Source organism: Botryllus schlosseri, chromosome 12 (assembly GCF_051294905.1).
Source record: "Botryllus schlosseri isolate E-star chromosome 12, Bs_hap1, whole genome shotgun sequence".
NCBI lineage: Eukaryota > Metazoa > Chordata > Ascidiacea > Stolidobranchia > Styelidae > Botryllus > Botryllus schlosseri.
In genome coordinates, this window is record NC_137247.1 from 3,055,694 (window position 1) to 3,069,338 (window position 13,645).

At 39.9% G+C, this 13,645-nt stretch overlaps 1 protein-coding gene across 1 annotated transcript in view; it reads left to right on the forward strand.

Moving 5' to 3' along the window:
* LOC145452170 (uncharacterized) overlaps nucleotides 1-3,552 on the forward strand; it is a 28,964-nt gene extending 25,412 nt beyond the window's left edge. Inside the window, exons 15-16 of the mRNA XM_080330401.1 lie at nucleotides 2,656-2,766; nucleotides 3,266-3,552. Of these exons, the coding sequence (XP_080186527.1) occupies nucleotides 2,656-2,766; nucleotides 3,266-3,450 (296 nt within the window). The 3' untranslated portion in view covers nucleotides 3,451-3,552. The remainder of the gene's footprint in view (nucleotides 1-2,655; nucleotides 2,767-3,265) is intronic.
* Nucleotides 3,553-13,645: the final 10,093 nt, after the last annotated feature.

A 13,645-nucleotide genomic window follows, 5' to 3' on the forward strand; every position in this document is an offset into this window, starting at 1 on the left:
GAAAGGTATGAAACGTACGTAGGCAAGTCATTTTAAAAAGTAGATTTGGTCGTATACCATTAGTATATAAAATCGGAGGGCCTCTTATCAAAATTTCAAGGCGCATATTCCGTATTCATCTCCGCGACTGTGCAAAATGCCTGATGGCAATGCAAGTGGAGATATTTTCGGAAATATATCAAGTTTCCGCGATACAGGGCTATTTCGTGAGAATTTTATGTTAATTTCATTCATAAAAGTGATGCGAACCAACCCAGAAACCACTTTCTACGTTACAAAAGGCTAAATGGAAAAGAGTTAGTCGTTTTGTGTCAACAACCGTAATGTAGAAGTGGAGATAGTCCGACAACATAAATGCTTAAGACTTAAGTAAAAGAAGTCTAAATGGACAAATACTATACCACCACGAAAATGTCGAAGTTAATTTGATATATATTCCACCATGGCTATTTAAATGCGCTACCACCACGAAAAAGTCGAAGTTAATAGTCCGACAACATAAATGCTTAAGACTTAAGTAAAAGAAGTCTAAATGGACAAATACTATACCACCACGAAAATGTCGAAGTTAATTTGATATATATTCCACCATGGCTATTTAAATGCGCTACCACCACGAAAAAGTCGAAGTTAATTTGATATATATTCCACCATGGCTATTTAAATGCGCTAAGTCGCAATGTTGTGGCTTAGTCACGATTTGTTAGATATGTCATTTCCACCAACGTGCGTAACTTTGTTGTACATGTTTCATATATGCTACTGACTAGAGTTGCATTTAAAACAAATGGTGTTTTGACACGATTGTGTTTTTTAAGTTGCATAATTATGCCACAGAGTATAAATACTTTCGAAAAATCATGTAGTGTGAGCTTATTCAGACGATTTGCACCCGATATAGTCGACGTATACGTTATGGAATGGTTCAAAGATATTATCAGTCCGTTTAAGACAGAAGTCGGAAGCCTTTTTCGTCAAAGGAGTCGTATATACCTTATACCAGGGGTCTGGAACCTTTTTTGTCCGAAGAGCCATAGTGGCCCTATTTTTCTTATTTTAACTCCCAAAGAGCCATACATGTCTATCATCTATTACGTCACAATTGCAAATTCATGACGTCATCGTAGCACTTATTCGAACTCACTAAATGGGATTCGTCGTGTGCGCCACATTTTCTCTAAACTCGCTGACCTACTAATCATGCTGATTGTCTTATTTGAACATGCGAAACTTGAGTTAAGAGAACGTAGGTTCGTCGTGATGCTCGTTTTAAATGCGAGAGTTCGTGATCACATGTGTAGGTGGAGAAAAACATGGTCACTACTACAGGCCTACCCACTCTAAGCTGTGATACAACAGGGACGTGGGGTAAGGGGAGGCAAGTGAGGCAGTACCTCACCTGTCGTCAGCATGAGTGAACGAAAATTGTGAAACTTTCAATTGCTATAGGTATTTTCTATTGATGTTCATGAATGACTATATGAAATGAAAATTTTACTCCCAAATTCACACAATTTGCATATTTATTGTTCGACAATAAAAGCGCGAAACGAGAGGAATGTCACAGACGGGCCAAGCCTCGCCATTGATAACCAAATTCAGCGTGGAAAGCTTATAGAATATAATAAAACTGAAAATAATCGAATGTAGCTGTCGCACTGATTCCGAAAATCTTAATGCTGATCGAATTTTCAATTCTCAAAGTATTCGGCGGTACCACAACGTTGCACTAAACGCCTACATTTTGTCGTCGGTACTACAGAGCTACTTACCAAGCAAGAACGTGGATAGCTATGGCGTTGTTTGTAATTCGAGTTTGTAAATGTGAATGTCACGTCCATGGCAGTTTATTTCGCGCCGTAGATTAAGAAGACAATTTGTATTTGAAAACAGCGTTGTCATAAGGGCGTCGCCATGTCGCCATTCTCTTTGATCAATCAACGAATCACGCAATCCAAGCTTTCGATTCGGGTAGGCCTACATCAAATTCGCGAGTGATATTGGTCGCCTCCGCGACAGTAACCTAAATTTGATGATTTCGAAAGGGGGGAGGGGTCCGAACCCCTATACCTGAAGACGGCATTGTCTTTACCTCTCAAAGATATGTTCATACTGCCACGAGAATAATTATTCTGGCCGTAATGAATATTTACTAATAAGTCGCTGTAGTATTGATCAATTCAGTAAAAACTTAAATATTTGGAAACGAGCCATATCCTATACTTACAATTGTCAATGTCACTCCGATGTGACGTCAAAATTTAAAAACCCGTCACGCTAAAAACAGCAACAGCATAAAAACAATTAAAATCATGTTTTAAAAACGGGCCATGTTTGAAACATGTTTGTTTTAAATTGATTTTGATTTTAAATGCAGCCCTATATAGCCTATACGACCAATCGAGAATTCAAGCCTTCCACGGTGAAGATACTATCGAAACTCTAATTCACGTTGATTAATTATCTCTAATTATCTCTTAGTGACAACGAATCATCCGCCATTACACGATTCGAATCATATAAATGAATACAGGATCCAGTACTCTAACCATTGTGCTCTGATTGCCACCTCTGGTGTTAAGCGAATGAAAATATGAAGACTTTCATCGTGATTATGATTAATTAGTCATCAGATTATGATATTCTTTTGACCAGGGCAAGCTCTTAATTACGTTACGGAGTTTCTGGTCGGCAAAAGGGATGGAGCGCAAGATGTCGTCATACTACTGACCGACGGCAAATCGCAAGACGACGTTGAGGAGCCAGGTGAGCGTTACATGCATCCGCACGTTGGCGACAGCAAGGTCGACTTGTATCCAAATTATCAAGTGTAGTGGGAGGGCTGTTCAGAAATAGCTTTTTAATAACTGTTTTGTTTTTCAAATTTCACTGGCCTTGTGATTAAATTGTTAGGTTGCTTAAAAACGCTACACACCAAATATGGCTCAGCCAGTTCCGACCAGTCGAAGCCGTGCAAAAATCCAAATTTCAAGTTCTTTAAATAATACTATTTACTATTTTTACGGGAGAGTACTAAACGAACCAAGCTTGGTGTACAGAATCTATCCATCATACTTGTGCTTATCACAAGACAAGGTGGTACACCCACGCGGGAAGTCTACCATTTCTTTAACTGTTAGTCCTCTGCCAGGCAAATTACGTATTTTGAGTTATTATTTTCTACTTTCATTTGTTCATTTTCGTTGTTTAGTCAAAAAATGAAATTAAATTCCGATTTTTGATCAGTTTTTGCTTTCTTTCGCAGCTCGACGTTTGCGGCAGCAGAACGCCCACGTCATAGCGGTGGGGGTGCGCCGGGCGAAATGGACGCAGTTAGAACTGATCGCGTCGAATCCCAGTTCTGAAAACGTGATAGGCGTCGACTCCTACCAGGAGTTATCGGCCACCATCGACCGGATGCGGGACAAAGTGTGCAAGAAATTGTGCTAGACGCGGTCGATCGCATGTTGTTCGTGCACGGAATAATTTTATGCTTTCTGAAGTCTATCGCTACTATTTATTAATATGAAATATATGTGGACTGTAGAGAAATAAAATGTTTTGTTAGTTTGGTTTAGTTACATTGATAAAATAATCTTATGTTTACTGCTTATAGCAACGAAGGTCTTTTGAACCACAAGCTAGGGTTGTAATGACTCGAGTCACTTTCTTAAATACCGTGAATGCGCATGAATCGAGACGTCGACGATCGATACAGGCATTTCATTGTGACATCGAAGGATTGTAAATCAACAGATTATTAGTATTTCGTCGATGAGTAGGCTACTGGTGCTTGAATGGGCCACAAACTGTTAAGATTGAATAAAATTAGTATATTATGAATGCGAAACATTCGATATCCCCATCTTGTAAAAAACAGATTGAATATGACCTGATCTCGAACCTGAAAATTGAACGCAATGACTCAGACTCGACCCTCTTCTCCACGATTTGGACTCCGACTTGACTCGGTGGTAAATTGAAAATGACTCGACTCGAGTCAAAACAATGAATGTGAGAATGACATGTCACTCGAAACATTTTGACTTGGTTACAACTCCGCCACAAGCTAGCAAATTCCATCAACCGCAATGCAAGTTATAGTTGATTGATTTTGTAAAGGATAATGAGAGATATTGAGCTAAAATTTTCGTTTGCTCTTGGTTGCGTTTCTTGGTTGAAATATTGACTTGTCAGTGAGTTTACCGAAAGAGGACACATCTTTCACGAATGCAATATTTTCGACTTTGCCGAACTGTACGAAAATGCGTAATATAAATAAAAGCAGGAAAGGCGGGTTTCGGGTATCAAACTTTTACGAGAACGCATAATTTTGTTAGCAGCACATATTTGTTGATAGCGAGAGCTATGTTTACCCTACGGCAAACTATATTTCCATTTTTGTGCACCTTCAAAGAATAGGCGGAATCCGGTCAAAATATCAAAATAAATATAAAAAATATTTAAAAGCGTTCGCTGTTGCATAATCGACTTGCTCCAGATGTTACCGATACGAATTTGTATATCGTGCGATTATCGTTCACGGGCACGAAAATAGCAAGATGCTGAAGTGAAGAGTAGCCGTATCGGTACCATATCGCGTGTTTCTAAAGTAATTCAACGGAAGATCATTTAATTTACCAGCATCTACACTAAAAATATCCGATATTTTTTCAATTGATGATAGAAATTACGTCCCCAGACCGTCTCGTCCCCTTGATCGGGTCTTTCTATGAACATTTTGTAAGGACACCATGAGCACGGCAACGTAGGGGATCCTAGGACAACCTCCGACGCTTACGAAGGAGCTACTGCCAAGAATCAAGACTCGCCACTCAGGATACTCGAAGTGCTATAGTGTACCGCGAGCTGTAAGGGGCCCGAGGTAAAAAGATTGAGAACCACTGCTCTAGCGAGCGTGTGTTCACACCCAAAATATGGTGCGCGAAACTGGAACGTACCTCAGAATTCGGGAACCCCGTTCCCGCTGTGTGGATCGAATATTTCACCGCTGGCCTACTCGTTAGCGACTGAACAGCATTTCCTTGTTCGTTTGTTTCAATTGGCATCAATCATTATTATTATCAATCGACGTTCTTTCTCAAGATATATCCAATAGTTAGCTTAGTTGTTTTGGTTACGTTGTGGAAGAGACAGTTACGATTACTTCATGGCGTGAAGCAACGTTATAAATCCTACGCCTCTACGTTCATTCGTAATCCATTCTAATCCAAGCATCATTTACATTCAAATATTGTGCTTGATTTATACCGAGATATAATGCCGAGGTATAGGTTCTGATTTTCGTGTACCAACTGTTAGGTGTGAATGCACAATTACACACTCGTATCGAGAATAGTCTACTTATACAGAAAATCACTGCATTCGTGATGGATCGACTCGGAGATTTCTTCGCGTATTCAACGCATGGTATTGACATTACAATTTAAGAATGTACCTTGTACATTGTACATATAGAAGACAAAATGAAAACAAACAAATCGTTTTATGATTCCAAACCTTTGTGTAAATATACAAGCACCGCAAAATACAAGTAATCAATATACAGAACATATCCTAAATCGACTTGATGAATTGTTCTCTAAACAAAACGTGACTCGGCTGAACCGTAAACTTCCTTGCCCCGCGTGTAACGGCAGTGACGTTTACTTCGGTATTTTTTCTGCAAATTATCCAGCTCTAGGAATAGATATTGGTAGGTTCTTTCTCACAGCGCAAGAATGATTGTATTTTTTGCACCTCATGCCCGCATTGTAGCAAAAGCAAGCTGAACCCGGTACCCCAAATTTACCATGATTCATTAGGGTTGAGTAGGTGGCGAGATAGCGTTTGGTATATTCCACAGCAACAACACGACTGCAGTGATCGATAAGGGTGTGTAATTGCGTATTCACACCTAAAAGTTGGTACACGAAAATCAGAGCCGCTATATCTCGGCATTATATCGCGGTATAAATCAAGCACAGTATTTGAATATAAATAATGCTTGGATTATAATGGATTGCGAATGAACGTAGGGTGTGGGATTTATAACGTTGCTTCACGCCATGAATCTATCGGTACCGTCTCTTCCACAGCGTAACGAGCAAGCAAGCTGAGCCCGGTACCCCAAATTTACCAAGATATCAATTCATTAGGGTTGAGTAGGTGGCGAGATAGCGTTTGTTATATTCCACAGCAACAACACCAATTGGTTATTGGTTCGAGTCCGACCGAGGTCGACTCTAGAATTCCTACCTAAGAGTTGGAGGTTTATCCATAGGCTCCTCCTCGCCATCTTATTCGCATATGCGGTGTCTTACAAAAGCCTATAGCAGTGTGCCGTGGTACAAGTCGGCGGTTACGGGAATCAAAAATAAGAAATATCGGCCTGGTGTAAATTACCATTGTAGTCGTCAAACACCATGATTACCACAAACTATATTACGGTTGAGTAGCCTACATCGTCTTCTCGCTTTGACGAACTTACTCGTAATCTCCACTCTCATACGCTGTGCAGAACGTATACAATAACATACAGTCACTAAAATTTGACGTATAGTTAGCAAGTGGTGTGGGATCTCGGCAGAATGGGGCCGCTATGGCCACATTATCATGCAAGGTGGGAAATGTCCGCGGGCCGAATGTTGCCCGCCCCTGTCCTAATCCAATCCAAATCCGAAGCTTCAAATCCTAATCCTAAACCTAATCCAGAATGAGACAGAGAGAGAGTCTTTATTTTCATCCAACCAAAATACATAACAACAGAATGCAATGATGGTGGTACAGAAAATATACATGCATGTATAGTATTCGGTATTCGATATCTGAATGATCGATACTACCTTGAGAGTCAACTAGTCTGATCACACCCGCATCGATCAGGTACACTTGACTCTACAGTCTGGCTGTAAAAAATGTTAGTTAAAAAAGGGGAAGATAAAAATAAAAATCAAACGATGGTAGCAAATGATCAATGAAGCAATGTCTGGACGAGGTGGGCAACAGTGTTAAATATAACGACAAGAGGTGATTAAGTATCGATATTTTATGAATCTAATATAAGGCAATTCACGGATATCTGGTGGTAATGTATTCTCTTGGTTAGGTTACTATTGTCTGGAGCTAAGTAGATATTTCCCTTTGACGAATATCTCGTGTAATAGGAGTGGACATTTTTAGCAGGTATGAAAAAGCCATCAAACACAGGAGGCAAACTTACGGAAAAATATTTGTGAACAACTTTTGATACTTCGAAGCCATATAGTTCGTCAACTCGCCAAATTCGATGCTTACGTTAGTAAGTCGATAATTTGGCTCGTAAAGGTATAGATGAGATCAACCGTATCGCACGATTTTGCAGGGTTCGAATTCTGCACAAAAATGTTCTGCAATGCATTGCATTTCCCCATTCCACGTTGCAGGTGAGACTGGAAACGAGAGAAGATGATTCGTAGTATTGATATAGAAACCAAAGATTGCAGACGGGTCATTATTCCGACACGCCGAGCTAGTTTGGATATTGCGCATTCAATATGCTGCTTCCAAGACAAATTTAGAATTAGTCAATGTGCAATGCAATGAGAAAGGCTTGGTCGACAATATACCAAAAGAACTGGTAATATCTTCTTTGTTGTTGCATAAAAGGTACATATTTCAACTTTCCACATTATTAATACTGTTATGACGCTATAATGAGTAATACGAGGATATTCGACTCGACTCGAACTCGAACCACTCAAATCAAATCACTCATGCCCAGCCCTAAATGCTGCCTTCAAAATGTGAAAGGCTGAAGCATAATACGCGATCATATCATATTATTCAGTAGCTTATCGCTTATGTCCTCAATGTTTTAACTTTTTTGTAGTAGTTGATAGTTCGTTACATAATATTACAAAATGCACACTCGCTGCTCCAACCTAATAGGGCGTGACACAATATTCGCAAGCATGGTTGGTCAGTAAAATAACGTATTCGTACATCAGATGTGTCATTATAGCTGCGGCAACATGAACCGTTAAAATACTCATGAGATACGAACGGATGCAAAATCACCTGACAAGATAAACATACCCTACGATTCGATTACTGTCAGCATTTCCGACATCCTGATGCTAACACGCAATCACGCAGCGTTAAAAGCATGAACTATTACCATGTCGGCCGTACTGGAATGTCTTCATGAAGGAAATAACTGCACCCGTGCGACCTTGATGCTTATCAGACACGTCTAGTCATGATCGTAATAACAAGACGCCAGGACCTTTAATCCCGGCAAGGTCATTGCTGTGTTTATGCGATTAATGGTTAACTCAGGTCACTTACTTCAAGAATAGTTCTACTTACTGTGACCTTTTATCTTATATGAAGCCATTTTGCATCATACGATGCCGAGTAGTGACAAGACTATGCTGGAAAGCCTTCGCTGGCTCTATTTGGCTTGGAAGGGATCTCAAACTCAAGTTTGCTCGGGGGTCAATTCCCTAATTTTTGATGACATCGCGGGCCGCAGCAACAACAATAATAGGAGTATTCAATGTCTTTCCAAGTATAGTGAAGTAAACTACACCCTGGATTTAATGTTTTTGTGGTATATACACCAGCTCATGATATAGATACATACGCGTATATGCATACCATGGGTGCATGATTTGTATAGGCCGCCGGTCAAGGAAGGCGCAGAAATAGTTTTTCCAAGTCTTGCACCGCCCCTCCATGCTATCTCGGCAATGCTGAGCGCCAAGCCGAGAGGTCATGGATACCAGTGTTACTAACCGGATATTTGGGGTATAACCCGGCCAGGGGTCGAATTCACTACCTACCGGTCAAGAAGCCGGACGCTCCAGTAATGCACTAACTTGTCAAGAATCCAAATTGGTTTGTACGAAAAAAGGAACTTGTGTCGCGTCGTTGGTTTCTTTGAAAGCACATGTGCATTTGTTGTGTTATCAATCTGTCTTTGTGCTTTGCAATTATAGATTCAGTCATTTGTGTGCCTTGGACTCCACTTTTATCAAAATACGCCTACAGAAGAGTTCATACCATCTAAAATAGTAGGCCTACAATGAGCTTAAACAATTTCTTCGCCTCGATTTTTGCGAAATATCATGCCGATGACGTCAAATTTGGTGATACCTAGGGTTGCATTTAAAACAAAAATCAATTGAAAACAAACATGTTTACAACAACGCCCTAATTTAAAACAAGATTTTCATTGTTTTTTATGTTTTCTTTTAAGCCATGACGTAATGAATATTCAATTGTGACGTCACAGTGGATTGACATTGACATTGGAAAACATCGGGTTAAAATAGCTCCTTTGACGAAATATTGACCTATTGCTGTTGAACCGACTATTTTGAGGGTTCCAACCAATCTTCCTTCTAAGTTGCGCACGTGCGCAAACGCGCAGTGGTAACACGGTCTCTGCGCACAGTAAATCGAAGTTGCGCACAAAAAATCCGAAGTGACGACTTTTTTTGTCGTTACTCACTGTTGTCCAAGGGTCTGCGCAGTAAGTTGGTGAGTGTGCGCAGACTCGTCAAAAATTAGAGGGAACATTGGTTCCAACCATCTCATATCGATATACGTCAGCTAAATCGGGTGGTAATTGTCCGTAGGCTCATACAGCATGTTTTTGGAAGGTAATTACACAATTATGGTATAATTTTACAACTTAACAAAAAACACTTTTTTCTTAAAGGCTTTTTTTAAACACTGTTTAAAACATGTTTTAAACAAAGTGTTTTAAAACACCGTTTGTTTTAAATGCAACCCCAGTGAAACAATTGTTGATTAACAATGTCCTTTCCAATTCTCTACAAGTTGCTGATGACTACCCCTGAAATAAAATCGAATATTTTCGGCCAACACTCGCCACAATCAATCTTCTGCAACCAGTAGAGAATTGAAATTGTATATCAACAATCGTGTCATTAAAATGAAAATTCGAGAAATCGATGCGAACAGATAGCGTGATGAATGATGATCTTATTTTCGATTACGCAGATATGCACGCAGGTCGGTTGATTTTGATGAAATTCGACTCCAAGGCATGAACGGCCTCTACTGACGACGCGAAATGTCGGCCATGAGTTTAAGACATACGACATAGAACAGTGCTTTTCAACCTTTTCGAGCTCCGTTCGCATTTTTTTTTTATAAAATATATTTCATTCGCACAAACTAACTGAAAATTATTATACAAAAAGAAGATGAAGATACTTAACAACATTTTGTTAAGATGTGCAACAGATTGGCTACTATGTAGCTTAAGCTATCAAGTGTCTGATTGAAAGGCAACTTTTTTCGCTCCTTTTGATTTCGAATATTTCACTAAAACCCTTATGGGCCAAACAATTTGTTGGGTTTTGTACAAGAACGTCTACTAGTGCTTAGATTGCCACTCCTGCACTCCTATCCAAAGGACAGCGTATTCGTCGCGAGGGAAAAATGTTTGCTGGCAGAAATCGTTTCTGAGAGCTGAGTTTTTGTGACATCTCGCGACCCGAGCCTCACCTATGTGAAAAGTAATTAGTTTTTAATATTACAGTGTTATGCTACGATTTCACGGACATGTATGACGTGTACAACACAATTTTACCCAAAACAGCTCTACAAACCATGTCTGCCGCACGCGATTTCAAATTAGGCTGAATAAAATTCCTCTGCATGTAACAGCTGTAATACTGTAACTACTGTATATACTCAGATTGCAAGAACGGGAATATTTCGTGCCGGCAACGGATCTTACCCATCTTACCCATCCAGCATCGGTCATTTTTTGGCCAAGGTTTTGTCGCCGCTTATGTTTTTGGCACCGTATTTTATCAGCTTTTCGTTGGCCAAGACTTAACGTCTTCATGTGCAGTGTGCACCGACGCAGAAGTGGTTTGGTTGGCCTCGAAACGAATGAGTCTTGTTGGCCTGAATTCTATCGTTGTTCACCCCTACAGGCCTTCACTATAGTTCATCCCAACGGTTTTCGACCATGTTTTCTTGAAAAACCAGTCGGAGATATCTTATTATAGATTCTACATATTTCTGCATGTCTCGCTTATTTGCTACAGTAACCAACACAGTGACTATGAATGAGTAAAAAAATCGCTGGATTGTTTTAGCAATTAACTCAAGAATATTACATACATATTAACAGAGAGCTCTGGCACCGTGTCGACCCAAAATTATACCCTATGCGGTCCATACTTTAATAACCCTTGAAGGGGTTAAAATTTGCGTTACAGTAACTTGCAAATGTGTGTCTGTAATGATGCCATTTACTACTATCCTCGTGGTTCGCGCTAATCGAACTGGTATGGTGATTGTTTAGCGAAAGAAAGCAGAAAGTGAATTTGATGTCATTTTCCCAGCTTGTCACAGGCTCAGACGGGCTGATATACTGATGTCTGCCTCTACACCAGCTTTCAAACATGGCTTTTGGTTACGTAATAATTATAGAGCGAAAATATTATCTCACTTAGGCTTGTGAGAGCTGCGATTAGTGGTGCGTCGTAAGTCAAATACGTTTTTACAATTGCGTCTCAAGTGCAAAATTTACACTGCCCTTGAATTTCCTATTAGATTTATTTGAATTATGCCACGTCAGAAAAATTAACAATTATTCACGGTTTTGATTCGCACTCATCCTGATTTTTCATTCGCACCATTCGCACCACCTTCGTAATTTACACTGCAATTATTTTTATTCGCACAAGTGCGAACCGTCACACATGTTGAGAAGCATTGACATAAAATGTTCTTTTCAATTCTCTACTAGTGGTCGACGATTATCCTTGACGAATGTCTGCAGAATAGATTCGGGTTTATTCGAATGTGAATATATTATTCAATTGATTACTGAAGTTCTGCACCTCAAATGAATCTATTCAACTTTACCTTTCAGCATGACTGGAGAGGATGTCGTACCTCGTATCTCATGAGCAATATATTACCTTATATGATCAAACGTGAACTTTTGAAGGGGCCACACGGGGCCTGCGATATGTAGGCCCCTGACCACATTACAATCTGCACGATTCCACATACCGCCATGACTGCATTACCGCATCCCAGACGTGCACGGTGCACGCGCCTTCAACATAAACAGACGCCTGTTTTAGGAATAGGAAACGCGAAACACATTCATGTCGAAGTGTTCCAATAAGAAAACAGTCAATGGTTCGTAACGCTCCTGACTCATGTGACCGACCTTAAATCTGTTACTTGCTATTGGTCTGCAACGTGTTGAAGAATTCGAAACGAATAGAGAGATTTTAGCTTCTCAAATACATCCTAACTATCTGAACTTTCGAGACAACCACTGGACCACGCCCCGCTAGAATATAACATGATGAAATCTTGTCTCATAGTATGTTTCGGGATTTCTATATCGTTTTAGTAGTATCATATGGTGCACGGTAGTGGTGTGCCGCGAATATTGCTCCATATAAACAGATTCAACACCAATCGCAATAGCGCTATGCTTACTACCTTCTGTTAAGGTCTCAGTTTTGGCTCATTGCCAACATGAAACCATGTTACAACGGTTGTTTCAGAATAACAAAGTTGTTAAACAACCAGAAGCAAGTATCATCTCTGACGGATACATTGAATTTCATTAGTACCATGCTATTTTCCAAAAAATGACGAGACCAGTGATGAGACCAATCAATATAATAATACTTAGCTGCCAACATAATGCCTCTGTTACCAACCCTATCTTATCTATCCTAGATTGGTCGTATCTAGGGTTGCATTTAAAACAAGCGGTGTTTTAAAACACATTGTTTGAAAGATGTTTGAAACAGTGTTTTAAACGAAAGCTTTTTAAACATAAATGAACAAATGTTTTTTTTTCAAACGGTGTCTAATTATGCCATAATTGTGTGAATATGTCCGAAAAAAACATGTAGTATGTTGGATGGCGGGAACCTTCGAAATCATCGTCGGCCTAACAGTTTTAGCATGTAGATATAGATAATTGGTACGGAATGGGTGCTCTGACGATGATGCCTGCCGACCGTAAAAATGTTGCATAACGACGTAGTCCCGGTTAATGATATGTTCGGTCTGTTAATGACAGTGGTCGGAAGCCCAATTTAGTCGAAGGAGCCATATTTACCCATTGGTGACTTTTTGGCGGGTGAGGTGGGCGGTCGCCCGGGACCCCCTCGTCGAAGGCCCCCCTCTTTGGTCAATCATCAAATCTCTGCATTTGTTAGAAAAGTCCCATCTCCCGATAATCATCAAGTCTCTAGATGCGGTACAAGTACTTAGTTTTGATGTAGTCTATCCTTGCAACCATGCAATAATAGATATGACCTAATGCAATGCCTTGCTAAAACCTTGACGTTGTGTGCTGGCTCATTACTAATGTCAGCCGATAGCTTTCCAGATTACGTGGGTTTATTTAGCCTGCAGCAGTTGTATCGCTATTCTAATATTTCACGCTATTTCACGCTATTCTAATATTTAACTCGTTCACTTCTTTTATAATTTGCCAATGTCTTATAACAGAAGGCTCAGGAGCAAGAGCAATTCAACATTCCGGCATGCTTGAAAGCCAGGTGTTAGTGTCATACACATCACGTAATCCCGTTCGATATAGTGCACTAATATTAAGATAGTAAAAGTAGACGCAAAC